This window comes from Phodopus roborovskii, unplaced genomic scaffold, assembly GCF_943737965.1.
Source record: "Phodopus roborovskii unplaced genomic scaffold, PHOROB, whole genome shotgun sequence".
Classification (NCBI taxonomy): Eukaryota; Metazoa; Chordata; class Mammalia; order Rodentia; family Cricetidae; genus Phodopus; species Phodopus roborovskii.
In genome coordinates, this window is record NW_026125281.1 from 14,505,968 (window position 1) to 14,521,021 (window position 15,054).

Below are 15,054 nucleotides of genomic sequence, written 5' to 3' on the forward strand. Positions count from 1 at the left end.
CCTTTGGATCTGTGAGTGTAAACGTCTCTCTTCCTGGAAACCATTTCCATGTTTTGCTGACTCCCCCAACAAAATCAAATCAAATCCCAGGTACAAATCCTAGTGCCTCTGCATACCTACCTGGTTCTGTTACCCTCTTAGTCAGGTCCGTGGTAAGTGAGGGAGCATCCACAGACAAAAAAGAAGTACTAATGGATGGCTAGTTCATAGTAAATAAACCACTGGACTCATAACAGCCTGGGCATCAGCTGGCTATTTAGATGGCAAAGACAGTTTTCCTCAGAAAATATGGATTATTCTAATGGTACCTAACTATCAGTGATTGCCTGGATCCAAGTATGAACACCAACCTTATGTGTATGGCCAGAGATTTGTGGGTTCACAATAATGATCAATTTGTACATCCGGACTGTGTCTTTATCAGAATTCCTTCCTGACAATCCAAAAAACTAATGCAAAATTTGTAGTGTTTTCTAACAATAAATTGTATGTAGGATATGTCTTAATTACTGTAACATCCTATATGCTCTTCAACTTACATGGGTGGACAGGAACCTGAAATTCTTAGAATTGCATTCTGCCATTTACTGTTAATCACTTAGGAACACAGCTTGTGATTGTCCCAAAGCATGAATTTTGTTTATTATAAACTGGTGGTAATTTTTACCAGTGAGTTTCCTATCCATTTATCCAATATCTACATCTTAAAGACATGCATAGGTCTCTAAGTGGAGGTAAGCCTGTGTGGTTCTTACCAGGGACTCTTGAGCAATTGGTGTGGGTGAGGGGGATGAAGAAATGAATTTCTCAAAAACATCCCTGTTTCAAAAAAAAAATGGCTTCTTTTCCTTTACACATCTTACAAAAATTCAACCCCAATTACAATTCTGAATGCTGTTGCTCATGTTAGATTCAGAATTCCTTTGCCATTCATTCAAGCTACTTATTCAACTTATGTGTGTTGAAATGCAAGAAAAATCTTCTGCCGAAAGTACCTAGGCATTTTTAATGACAGTTAAGAATTAGACAGTACTTTTTTCTTTATGTGTGCAGGATTTGTATGTAATGTTGTATTACAGAAACTCTAGTTAAATGTGAAATAGCATTAGGTAAAAAAAGATCATAGAAATCATTTCTAACAAGTGAACCAAACAGGAATATTGAGTTCCACCCCAGAGAAAGTGGCTTTCAAAGCCCCTCTTAGCACACCATGCTGTCTCTAAGCAATTACATATTGATTCCAGTTTATCTAATTGAACAATTAAACAGAATAACTCTGTTTTGACAGAAAAAAATATATCATAAATACACCAGCAGAATTAATTATCACCTTGCAAACGCCACCCATGGCTTTGATTGCTTGGAAGCAATGTTGACAGCTTTGAGTCACAAATGAGACCTGCAGAGAAATAAAAGCTCAGGTTTGTGGCTCTGAATCTGTAATCCTGCTCCTATAATTTAACAGACACTTCAAGACACTTAGAGGATCTAGCATTACACATGTGTGTTGGATATAGTTGTTCCTTTAATTATACACTAAAACCCACAGTAGATATTTTTCTTCCTTTACTTTCTTTTCTGTTGAAAACACCCTTATGTTTCTGTGCATCACATAAATGATGCAGCGTTAGATGATCTTCTGCTGTGACATGGAACTATTCCAGCACTTACACAAACATCTGGGTCTACCTTGCTTTCTCAGTGTGGCTCCGTAGACGTTTTGTATTACTCATTCTATCTTCTTTAAAATTCTTATTTTTCTCCTCCAATTATTTCTGATTTTAAGACTGGAAATTTGGTATTCTTTTTCTTCCTTTTTTACTAGCTCTTTGAGAGTTTTGAGTTTCCTATAACATATTTTGCTGATGCTCATTCCTCAAAGTCACCTTACATCCACTTTCTTTTCCATAGCCACCAACTTTGTGTCTTTTTATTAGTCCCTTCAAGACCAATTGTACCCCTAAAATATTCTTGGCTGCTGTGTGTCTTGCACTGGATCATGATTGATTTACCAGTTAGTAGCTACACTCTTAGCGAAAACTGATTATAACTTTCCCAGCATCTAATGAGTGCCAATAGCTCCATGTATAAGAGTGAGGTTCTGTGCCCAACTCCTCTTTTTAAACAGGGATTTGATCTGATTCAGGCTTACACAGGTTTGTACATAAAAGATGTAAATGAGTTGATGTCTTTACACTGCTATTTAGGTTACTTTTAAGTCCAAATACCCGCCTTCTGTATTATATACTTATATTGTTACTAATAGTCATCTTACTTGTAATTTTTAAAATTCTTAAGTATAATATATTTCATTAAATACCATTTATATCATTTTACATAGTTAATTTTCCTCCAATTTTATTTATATGTGTCACTTACATCTAGCATTGCTTTGTCTTAACTTTAAAGAGTTCTTTTGGCATGGGTCTTCTTGGAACGTGCCTACCTTAAAGAATATTTTTGCTGGGTATATTTCTGGATTGGCAGTAACTACCTTTCAGCATCTTGTGGCTGTTGTGTTTTTCTTTTGAGCCCTTGTTTCCATTGTTGTTTTTGAGATCTACTGCCTCTGTCTTTCTTTGAAAGTAGCCTGACGGTCCCCTCTAATTGGCTTGAATATCTCTTGCCTTTGGTGATCTTCAGTTTCAAGGTGATGTATGTGGGCTTCTTCCCATTTATCTTGAATTTAATTATCTCTGTTCTTCATCGCTTCTGGAATATTTCAACCCCTTTTTTCTTCAGATAGTGCCTCTTGCTCCGTTCTCATTTTGTAATTCTGAAAAGATTAATGCTAGACTTCTAATCTTATCCTCCACAGCTCCCACCCCCAACATGCTCTGTGCAACTTCCCTACCTGCTAGACTATGATTCTACTTAATTTATTTACATTTATATCTTAGTTGGTAATTATTTTTTTCTGTTTTATCCAATCCAAAATGAAAATGACCGTAGGAATTTGCAATTTCAAGTATATTTTAGCTTTATTTTTTCTCAAATCTAAACATTTTCTTAGTTATTTAATATTATTTTTCTCATATATTTAATTTATTTTGTTCATGTATTTGTTGCCTACCCTCTGTCGTAGTTACTTTTCAATTTCTGTGACAAAACATCATGACTAAACCAATTTATAAAGAAAGAGTTTATTGAGGCTTATGGTTTCAGAGGCTGAGAGTCCACAGCCATGGAAGTCATGGCAGGGAGCACAGCAGCAGATAGGCAAGGTACTGGAGCAGTATCTGAGAGCCTATATCCTTATCTTCAAGTAGGAGGCAGAGGGAGAGCTAACCATAAGTAGTATGGACTTTTGAAAAGTGAAAACCTGACCCCTGCTGAGATTCCTTTATTGTTTATTGAAAAATAAAAGTGAGGGATAAATGTTAGGGAATAAATCTGGGACATCCACGGAGTGACTGAAACGTGATCTCTGCTCTCTGAACTGATATTGGATTCTATTGGTAAACTCGGAGCAGTCAACACAAACAGATCTCCCCCCACATAGCCCAGCGACACACCTCCTCCAACAGGGTAACCCTAATCCTTCCCAAGAAGTTCCACCAACTCGGCACTCAGCACTCAAATAGATGAGCCAATGAGGACTATTCTCATTCAACCGCCACATGCTCCCTTGCCTAATTCTTACTTGTCAAGTCTGCAGCCTATTTCTTTTTGTTTTCATATCTTGCCTTATTTTTGTTTCTGTTTTTAGAATGTGGGTTTTCATTTATTAGAACTTCATTAAAATTATTTTAGAGATGGTTCGAAAACATATGCCTCCAGAGAGACTTTTGGTTTGCTTCTGCTGAGTCTTGTGGGTCTTTGTATCATAGAACCACACATAAATTGAAGCTTCCCAATCTCTTCCAAACACCCACCCACATAACACTACAGCCCTTGCAATGCTGGCTTCTGTTACTCTTCTTCTCAGAGCATGCATCCTTGTGGCTTGCAAGGACACCTGCAAAGAGAACTATTTTGCTCCAGCCGTTAGATGAACGAGTCTCATTCTTTTACATCATGTCTTTATCAGATCCTTGATTTAAATGTCCTGGGCTTTGTCTCCTGTGGACTGTTGAGTGAAAGCTGACTCAGCAATCTTCCTGCTGCTCTGTTTTTACTTAGGGAACTTTTGTTTGAACCATTCTTACTAAGTTGTTGGTTCATCAGTGCATGTGCCCCTCCATATCAGGTATAATCAGAAGGAGGGTTCTTGGTGAGTCTCCTTCACATACCTTGTCCACTCACTAGTGTAAGTTGCTATGATATCAAATAATCCTTCAAACTAGTTTGTTTTTTAGCAATGCTCTAGAATTAAGTACAAATTCTATACAGTCTTCTATAAATAAATAAATAAAACTAAACAGTGCTAGAACAAAATGCCACATCACTTTATCAAGAAATGGGTCATAATATTTAAAATTAGGGCTTGAAAGTCAGATATAACCCATATTAACATGTTTTATTATACAATTATTTGTCAACAATTCATGTGATATGATATGTGTAATATCGTCAAAGTTCTTAGATTAGTGCCAACCAAATTTAGTAAATGTTTTCTTCATTCATTTTTATATGTATATATTCTTCTGTTAACTTTACATTGAGAGGGACAAATAAACATCTACTCACTCCAGATAGGGTACTAACAAACCAAAGATTTCATAAAAGTCCAACTTAATCAACAAATAAGTTAACTAGTTTTATTTAAAGAAAATGAATAGATTATACTTATAAAAGCCTGGAAGACCTGCAAATAGCTATCTTACCACAAATCACATTCCCCCAAGTATGACAACCTTGATGGAGCTGTACCATTCAGCCTTCCACTTTCCTATGGTCTGTCATCGTCAAAGGTCACTTACAGACGGGGGTGGCACGGGAGGGGGGGGTTACTGCTGGAATCCCGAGTGAGGGTCTCCCGATCTTCTCCTCTTCCATATACTAAATAATGCCATTAGATACATTGCCACATCTGTACGGGTGTGTGCTCTGCTCGTGCACACTCATGCATGTGGGCACACACACACACACACACACACACATACACACACACATCAGTGAAGGCCATAACAACCCAACACCAGTGAAGATGCTAAAATTCAGCCTGTCCAATGATTGTTTCTGAAATTAACTCAAATTATGCTAAGATGTTGTATTTTTCAAAGAGCGTATGTTCTTAGACATATTCTAGATGACCAAGCACATTTGATAACTCATGGTATAAAAATAACACGAGACTTGGCCTAGCCACCTGGCATTACGTCCTCAGGCCCTTACCTCGACAGCTTATGTTATTTGTAAGGCAGAGCCCGAGTCCAGAGGAATAAGAAGTAAGCATATTGCTCTGCTCAGATAGAATTAGCTAAGATCCAGTGGATCCCAGAGACTGATATAAAAAGCTAGTAGGTATGTGTAATTATAACCAACCGTTTTCTCACTTTGGAATAGTTTTTCTGGACAGTATCCCACAGTTTATATTTCACATAAGGCTACCAAGTGTCTTTGCTAAACTCATCCAAAAAAAAATATGCAGGGTTTTATTTTTGCTTTATTTTAGAATCAAAGATCCTTAAAATGAATTTGTTTCACAAGCTGTCTCTGCCCAATGGTTGTGAGTCCTTGCAAACCTAAAGCTCTTTGTCCATGCTTTCCTATAATTGATGTGTTGAGTCATTGAACTTGCTGGTATTATTAATGATGATAATAAACCCAACTGTGAAATGAAAGAAGTGCTACAGGCTTGCTGATTTAGCAGTAACGAGAGGGGTCACTCTCCGTGCTTATCCGAATTTATTTCCGTAAGGCACTGCTTAGAAAGAAAAGAGAATGGACCTGAGCAGCAGAATGCTCACTTTTAGAAAGAGGACATCCCCAAAGTGCTGTGGTGTGCCCCGCCCCTGTGGTGAAGATTTTACAACATTTACTCCCTATGATAAGATTATAAGGGAAGTTCTGTGCTGTTGTTCAACCTGTTATGCGGATGGTGCTTGATTAAAGTCTATTTTAAACTGCAGCGATTACTGCAAGATAGTTGCATTAAAGAGCTCTCCTGACTCCATTAAAGGCTTTGGGACCATGGCAGTTTATTTTAGGTGTGTGTGTGTGTGTGTGTGTGTGTGTGTGTGTGTGTGTGTGTGTGTGTGTTGGGTGTTTTGCACACTAAGCAAGGGCTGCAACGCTAAGCACCACCCCTGGCTCTCTTTCCCTGATATTGCTGAAGTCTTGTACTTTAGGTCAGGAAGTATTCTCCAAGCAATATTCTAAGGACATGCTTCTTTTAAATTAAAAGAGTATCATTTCACTGTAATAAGTAAGTTAAAAGCACCATTATAATTAAGTAATAACACATGAAAGGTGGTAGGCTGTTAGAAGCCTAAAGATTGTAGACGTATGATAAATACATCTTTTTCTAAGTTAGAGGAAGCATGTGCAACCTAAGAAAGGTTTTGTGTAGCATTTATTTATGACTAGGATATATGTATTTTGAAAGCGTTCATTCAATAGTGCTGTAATCAAATATGAAATAACTCTGTAGGTAATTAAGGTTACATTTTGTGCTTCAGTTCAGTCATGTTTTTAGTAGCTCTCATCTTCACACAATTTTAAAATGTACTTCAAATCTTTGCTTTGTAATGATAAACCTTTGTCCAGTCTGTAGAATATAAGAGCAGAAATGTGTGTTGAGTCACAGTCACTGAAAGGTACCACATAATGGAAAGGGCTACAAAAATTCATAAGACTTCCTTCTTTCAATGTCCCTGTCTTCTTTGGAAGGTTATCTTGTGCATAATAAGGTTTCTCTTGATCTAAATGGAACACAATGGAATTGAATTTTACTCTCTAGTTACAGAACCTCAGTAAGTTGATAAATACTCTAGAATAGTGTTCAGTGCACAGTTCCATGACATCCAGTATAATAGCCACACATCGTCAATGGCTGCATAGATTTATTTAATGAACATTCTCAGTTGTACCAGCTTCATGCAGGTAATGTATAGTTATATGTGGCTACATAGAACTTGAGGACATGACAGGGAACATACCTATCATTCTAGAAAGTTCTGTGTGACAGCGATACTGTAGATTATAGAACCTAGAACTTCTTAGAAAGTTAACTTTTCATCTATAAATATATGAAGCCAAAATCCAGACAATACCCAGGGACATATTATAAATCCATTTAGCAATTTTTTCACCTCAACCACATGAATCATCCTTATGCTCATTCTAAATAGTTTGTGGTCAAAAGAGTCAGGTACTTTTCAAAATGAAATCCATTTCAGGCATGTAAGTGGTTCCAAATTGAAGCAGTGCTCCTTTCCAATGTAACTTTGCATATAGACATATGTGCTTTTCACATGAGAAACAAAGACACTGATGGGAAGTGGGCCTTACAAATTCCCAGCTCATTAAGCGGGCTCTAAAAGGGTCGCTCATTTCTGAATGTTTCTTATCCATGAAAAGTGGTGACAATACATACAAACCACACACCAGAAGACTGTGCCTTGTGTTTGTGAGGCGAATATCTTTAGCAATCACTGCCCAAGTAGTAGAATACAGAAGACGTCAAGCCATGATAGTAAATTTTCATACTATTTTATTACATCCTAAAAAGCAAAGCCATCATGTCTAAGAAATAATCCTTTCACTGAACCACATAATAAGCAATGCTCTCTAAAATGCATTTTATTTCCATGAAAGCAAAGATATTTCATGCATACCTCTTTTCCCCATCAGGTTTGTCTATAATGAAAACATGGGGCATTATTTCAAAGTAAAGTCAAGTTACATGCAGGCAATTTTATGAGTAGTTGGAAGATTATAACCCAAGATAGCTTTGATGACCTAGATTAATTATTGAAGAAAGGACAGTGAATCTTGAGGAATGAGTAGTGAATGGCTATGTTTTAGGTTAGTCCTCTCATGTACCTGTCGGTTTGCTTGCATGGTAGGTAATTCTGAGCAATAGTGACTTGAGTTTGTCTCTAAACGGAAGGCTTGCCATGCTAGTAACTGAAATATAGGTATGTTCTTGGTTCAGCTAGAGCAAAACCAAATATGATATACTGATATGAGTGACCTGGCTTTAAGGGTGGGGTAATACCCCCAGCATTACAGCTTTCTGTTTCTCTGGAATGTCAGATCTATCACCAAAGGTTCATCTGGCATGTGGGTTGTGTCTCCTGTACCTTCTGTGTATGGAGGCAGAGATCATGAAATGTTTCCTTCTATTAAACAAAATTCTGACATTACGAGAAAATGTACTCTGCCCAACTCTACAAACCAAGCCAAGAAAGTTTGGAAAACTTCCAGACAGCTAACTATAAAGGTTGGTTGCTGGATGGTTTAGGGTTTCCTAGAATATACGATGCATCCCTTCAGAATTATAGTCTGTATTACAATCCACGTCTCTGAGCCTCTTTTGTTACAGATTCTTCTCCTTATTCAATGCCTTAGTAGGGTTTCTACTGCTGTGAAGAAGACACTATGATCACAGCAATTCTTAAAAAGAAAACATTTAACTGAGGCAGCAGATTACAGTTTCAGAAGTTTAGTCCATTATCATTATGGTAGGGAGCATGATGGCATACAGGCAAACATACAGCCATACAGGCAGAAGGCAACAGAAAATAGACTCAGAAACTGGACAGTATCCTGAGCATAGGAAAGCCCAAAGCCCACGCCGACAGTGACACACTTCCTCCACCAAGGCCATGCCTATTCCAATAAAGCCACACCTTCTAATAGTGCCACTCCCTATGAGCTTATGGGGGCCAATTAAATTCATACTACCACCACATCAGTCGTCTAAAAAAATAGAATATTATTATAGAACAGAGAATTATTATAAAACCAGCTTAAAATGAGATGAGCCTGAGTTCTTGGGGTTGGAGAAAGAAAATTAATTGGGGGAAATCCTTTAATTAATAAGTCATGTTACATGATAGATTTATCTCTTGACAATTGATTATCTTCTGGAAAGATTGACAAAATTGTCAGTCATAACTATTTCAACGTGTCCAATAATTACTATTTTAATTAAATTTTAAAATGATACAGGTAATACTCTCTAGGAATAAGCATTTACTTATCTGTGCTTTGTTCCATTTCTAAATATTTCCATCATTGATTAAATACTCGCTTAAATGTCAAAATCACCTCTTTTATTTGTAACTTTATTAAGCTGTGAATGACAAATAAAATGATAAATGAGGTATGCAACATGGTTATTTGATATATATGTATATTATGAAACAATTAATGTAGCCAAGATAGTTAACACACCCACCAATTTATCTTACCTGGTGAATGATTTTTGTTTTCTTGTTATATTTTTTTCCTATTTGTTTTATTGTTAATGAGGATGTTTACAATACACTCTCAGCAAATTTTTAGTGTATACTACAGCATTGCTTACTGCAGTGACCATGATGCACACCATATCCTCAGAAGTCATCCATAGTTGAATATTGGTCTCCTTTGAGTACTCTGTCTTTAATACCATTTTTTGTTAATACGGTTTTAATTGAAGTAGAATTACATTACTTTACCGCTACCTTTCTCCCTCCAGTGACTCCCAGCTACCCTCCTTCAAAGCCTTCCCATGTCCCCTCTGCTCTCAAGTTTATAGCCTCATTTCCTCTAGTTGCTATTACATACATGCATATGTATGTATATATGCGTATACACAAATATAACACTATAATGCGAGGAGTTTCAGAGTTGACCACTTTGCATTGGACAAGTAATAAGAGGCTCATCCCTGAGGTAGGTTCATTCTTCTTTTCCCAGAAGTTGTTAGTTGCCTAAGTTCTTTGCCTAAGGGTGGGACCCTGAGAAATTTTTCTCATCTCCATTAGCATGTCCATTGAGATAGCCATTGTTATAGCCCTGTCTATGCAGTTATTTCTAGGAGAGATTGTTTTACAGCAGACTTCCTGGCATTATTCTTACAAGCTCTCTGCCCTATCTTCCTTCGTGTCCTCTGAGCCATAGATGAAGGCGCTGTAATGTAAATAAATGTGTCTGTTGGGGGGTGCATTGCCCATGATCTGCTGATCTATGCATTGCATACAGTAATGGATTTCTGTACTGATCTCCATCTGCTGTAAAGAGAAACTTCTCTGATGAGGAGTGGTAACTACACTTATCCAGGAAAGGTGGCTTGCACACCAGCTTTAACATTCTTCATTGTTTACTCATTTTTGTTATTCTTTTTAAAAATAGTGTATTATTATGAATGTATATGATGATTTATAAAATTAGACATTAAAACAAACTGTAAAACAAATAAAATCACAAAGATACATCCTGTAACACAAGGAAATTGCTAGTAATATTTCAAATGCTTTTTAAATAAAACCTGTCCATGTTTTTTTCTTTTACTGCATATTTGCTTATTATCTTAAAGTGCTTGAGCAAATCTGTGAGTAATTTCCTGTAACAGGAACCATTTGTACTTACATTCATTCATCCTTCCTGTCAAAGTATTACTTTACTTTATTTACTAGTACTATAGCAACTGTTAAATACATACTGTGTTTTTCGGGAACCATGTAAGTGCTTGTATAAGCAAAAGTAGACCTGATCTACCATGGTAACACTTCCACTTGGGCTAGGGACCCAAGCATAGCAACCATGTGCACTTTGTTGTGTAGTTAGAAGTTTGTTGCATGCTATGGATGGAAATCTAGGCAACTCAACAAACGCATCACAAAAGCCTGATGAGTTTGAGATAGCATTAAGATTTTCAGATAATCACATCAAATAATAGTTGCTTATATTCATGCCAAATCAGGGGAACCCAGACCTAGCCATCATCCAAACACAAATGGGGATAGAAACCTATGTGTTTATAAGATTCATAAATGAAGAGAGTTTACAGCACAGAACCCTGCAAAGCATGCAGAATGGCCATGTAAGGGAAGATGAGACAAAGAAAATGATTCTGAAACCAGCAAGACCAGCAAAATAAAAGAAGAACCCGGGGGCTAATGTCCCAAGACTGGGAAAGATGTGTCTGCCCAGGGAACTTTGGTACTTCATTGAAGGCATTGGTGACTTTATGAAAAGCTACAAGAATTGGAAGCAACAAGAAGTGATGATAAGACACAGTGAAAAGTGCTTTGAGGACTTGGGTATAAAAAGGACAGAAAAGGGTAGCTGATTTCTCTTTCAGTATATTTATGTGTCAGGTAGTAAAATGGAATTGAGATGTTTTAACTAAGATCAGCATCCCATGCCTAGGTGTATCAGGGCACTTCTTAAAAGGTTCTCCACAGGCAACCATACTTGATGACCTTCTCTTCTGACAGAATTATAGGGGCCAGGCAGATTCATAGACTCACCCCTCAGATTACAGACTAGTGTTACTCTACAATACCCTAATTTGATTCAGAGAATCATGTCATTGTGGGGGTCTTTCATCTCCTGGAGTAGACAATTTCAGAGTAGCCAACTTCTATTTTTTTCTAGCAGAACTTTTTTTTAATTGTTCAGAACTTTCATGCATGCGTATAATGTATAGTGATTAACGCCCCCATCCTCTCCCCTCTAATTATTCTCCTGTCACTTTCCTCACTTTCCTTCCTGTCTTAGACACTGTTCTGTTACTGTGAAGGTACACGTCATTACCAAGGCAACTCCTGTAAAGGAAAGCACTTAATTGGGGGCTGGCTTACAGTGTCAGAGGTTAGTCCATTATCCTCACAGAGGAAGCATGGTAGAATGCAGGCAGACGTGTTGCAGATGTAGCTGAGAGTTCTACATTCTGGATCTACAAACAAGAGAGAGAGAGAGACTCTGCTTAGAATGAGCTTTTGAAACCTCGAAGTCCACCTCCAGTGACATACTTCCTCCAACAAGACTACACCTCCTAACTTTATAATTATTTCAAACAGTTATACTCTCTGGTGACTAAACATTCAAATATACAGTCTTACTGGGGTCATTCTTAACAAACCAACACAACTTCCAACTTTATGTGCCCTTTTGAAACACACTAAATCCAAGAAGTACTACCTGTAATGTACAAGGGTGTAAGATGATGGAGTAGAGCATGGATAGCCACTCAAGTACCAAATCCTTATAGAAAATCAGCTGTTCCCCTTCCAGCAACCATCAACTGTCAATAGCTTAATTATTATTCTCAGGTCTCTATCTTTATCAAATGAAAACAAAGCCAAAAAATTCACTAAGCCTTTTCCCTGTTTCTTATTGGTTCTTGAGCAAATATTTTAAACTGACTTCACATTTTCAAAATCCAAGATGATGTTTTTGTGTTTCTTTGATGAGTTATTTTATTAAAGTTTCATCACTCATATTCAAATATGCTTTTAAATTTTTAAAATATATAATTATGAACATTACAGTAATTATAAAAACTAGATCTGAAACTAACTTAAGGTAGAAAGATAAGAGTTCAGGAAACTTACTTTAAGAAAGATAACACAGCTGATGGTTAACTAAAAGAATGTTTGAACTTAGGTCTTCTGATATGTCCATAGGATTCTTCACATGGGAGGTTATCTAACTCACATTCCTCACCATGCATGTTATGTAAATAAGTCATATACTATCCACAGGTAGGAAAAATACTGAGTAGCCATAGAAGATAAGGGTCAGAACAACTGTGAGATCATGCTGGGAGATCATGTAAACAAGATTTAGATCAGTCAGACAGGCACTTATGAAGAGGGGTCTTCACAGAAAACAACATTAAATAATCCTATCAAGTCATGTGACTTTAGAGGTAGAAAGAAATCCCCATCAAAATCCTCACTGAATGACATTTTCTTTACTTAGCAGTAAATATGTTATTCACACATAGGTGCCTTAAGTACAACCAGTGTATCTTTTCTGATTGTGTCAGAATAACAATTTAAATAATCTCAGAACAGTGGAGAAAAACTAAATGTATTTTTAAGCAGATTAAAATGCTGATCTAAATTGTTCTAGAGATTTCTGGAATCTAGATTCTTGGGGATAAAGTCGTCAATAAGTTAGCCATTCAGTATTTGTTTCTAGTTGAATTTGAAAAAGGATACAACTTATCTCATTCATTTAAGCTTTTGTTGCCATCATGTGGCTCATAAAAGCCAAATAGGACAGTGTAGACTATAGAATTTTGCCATCCGTTTGCAGAATTTTGCAGAAGTTCTACTGGAGAGTAGTGACCCAGGTTCTAAAGCTGTCCACTCTCTAAACAATAAGCATTGACTTTGTTAGACATGCTGACATAATGTTTAAAGTCATTGAGGAAGCTAAGTCTGACCTCCACAGAAGAAAGCAAGCCCAATAAGATCACTGCAAGAAAAGGTTTCTGCTGTCACAACTACAGTGAAAGACAAAGGATGAAGGGAGACAAGGAGTAGCATTTAACAGTAGTGAAGTGCTTGCTGACAATTGTGAAGACCTGTGTTCAAATCCCCAGAACTCATGTAAAGACATTATATATTACCATATGTTTGTAACCCCAGCACTTCTACAGAAATGGTGGGGGGCAGGCTTAGGCTATGCCACGGAAACTCCAGCTAGGCATGGCATACACAGCAAAAATTACAAAAGGAAGCAAAAATGTTAGAGGTAGGTAAAGTGAACCAGGAAAAGGATGAATATAGAAATCATGTGACATGTAGATATTTTCCTTTTGTTTGTACTTTTTTTGTTGTGTTGTGGTCCTAGGGATCAAATCCAAGACATTGAGCATTCTGGACAAGCATTCTACCATTAACCTAACAGAACAGGAGGATTCATGTGTAACGCCACACCAGCAATTCCCTCTATTCTTACAGAGATATCTCTGGGTGGGGGTTGTGTGGGAAACATTGTGTGTGTGTGTGTGTGTGTGTGTGTGTGTGTGTGTGTGTGTGTCAAGGAAGAGTAACAATATGATTCAGCCACAGGTTTCTCTGTTCCTCTGTAACTCGGTCTTGATTTTTATTTTAGATCAATGGTGGAGAGAAGCGGCCTGCCTCTGATATGGGGAAAAAACCAAAAACTCCCAAAAAGAAGAAGAAGAAGGACCCCAATGAACCCCAGAAGCCTGTGTCGGCCTATGCTCTGTTCTTTCGTGATACTCAGGCTGCCATCAAAGGCCAAAATCCAAACGCTACCTTTGGTGAAGTCTCTAAGATTGTGGCTTCCATGTGGGATGGCCTTGGAGAAGAGCAGAAACAGGTAAGAAGGGTTTGAAATGGATGGGATTGGTATGTAAGATGAGATTGTTTTCAATTTAAATGAAAAAAAAGTATTTTAAAAAATAAAAAATAAACAACATGGATGGAATAAGCTTGATCACAGACAGTATTATGGGCTTCAAAAAAGAGCTTCAGTGGGCATCAAGGAAAGTTGTCAGAGAGTGTGACTTTGACTTAGAAAGTGTCCCCTCCTGAACCAGACTCTAACAGAGGCCTCCATCTGGACTCTCTTTATACTCTTCCATAAGTAGCAAGTTAGTTCCCTTGTTTCAAAGTTTTATCCAGTGTAGCTACTTTGGGAAGGACTTCCTCATACCTCAGCCAAGATTACATCACTTCTTCATGTTGCCAGTGTGAGCATAGACTAAAAGTTCCTCTGAAAATCACGCACACCTCTCTCCAGAACTCATTATTTACCGGTGTCATCACACTCTTTTTGTTCTTTGCAAAATGAACCTCGTTTAAGAGCTTCTATCCTTACCCTCTCCTAAAGACCGCCAGGATATATTATCCAACCCATGTTTCCAAGCTGGGTAAACTTCCATTTCTTTACCCAAGGTGGGTGACTTCCCTTTCTTTTCTTATGGATGGACATGGTGTGAATGAGAGCCATGCTTAGGGAAGGCGTGTGACACATGCCAGCAGGGCCAGGAGTCGCCCGGGAGATCGTGAAGAGGTTGCGGAGTGAAGTTTCAGAAAATCGATGGAACTCACCCATGTAAAGAAGCAATAGCAATCCTGTTCCTAAACTAGAGGCTAGATGGCCATTGTTGCAATGTAGAATTATTGCCACAAACATTAAATAAGCATGATAACAAATAATCAATGTGACAACATAACCATAGCTATCACGAAA

General features: G+C 37.5%; 1 protein-coding gene across 1 annotated transcript in view; it reads left to right on the plus strand.

Annotated features, from left to right (window-relative positions):
• The window catches only part of Tox (thymocyte selection associated high mobility group box), a 292,509-nt gene that overhangs the window by 246,841 nt on the left and 30,614 nt on the right, over positions 1–15,054 (plus strand). Inside the window, exon 5 of the mRNA XM_051196284.1 lies at positions 13,948–14,178. Within this exon, the coding sequence (XP_051052241.1) occupies positions 13,948–14,178 (231 nt within the window). The remainder of the gene's footprint in view (positions 1–13,947; positions 14,179–15,054) is intronic.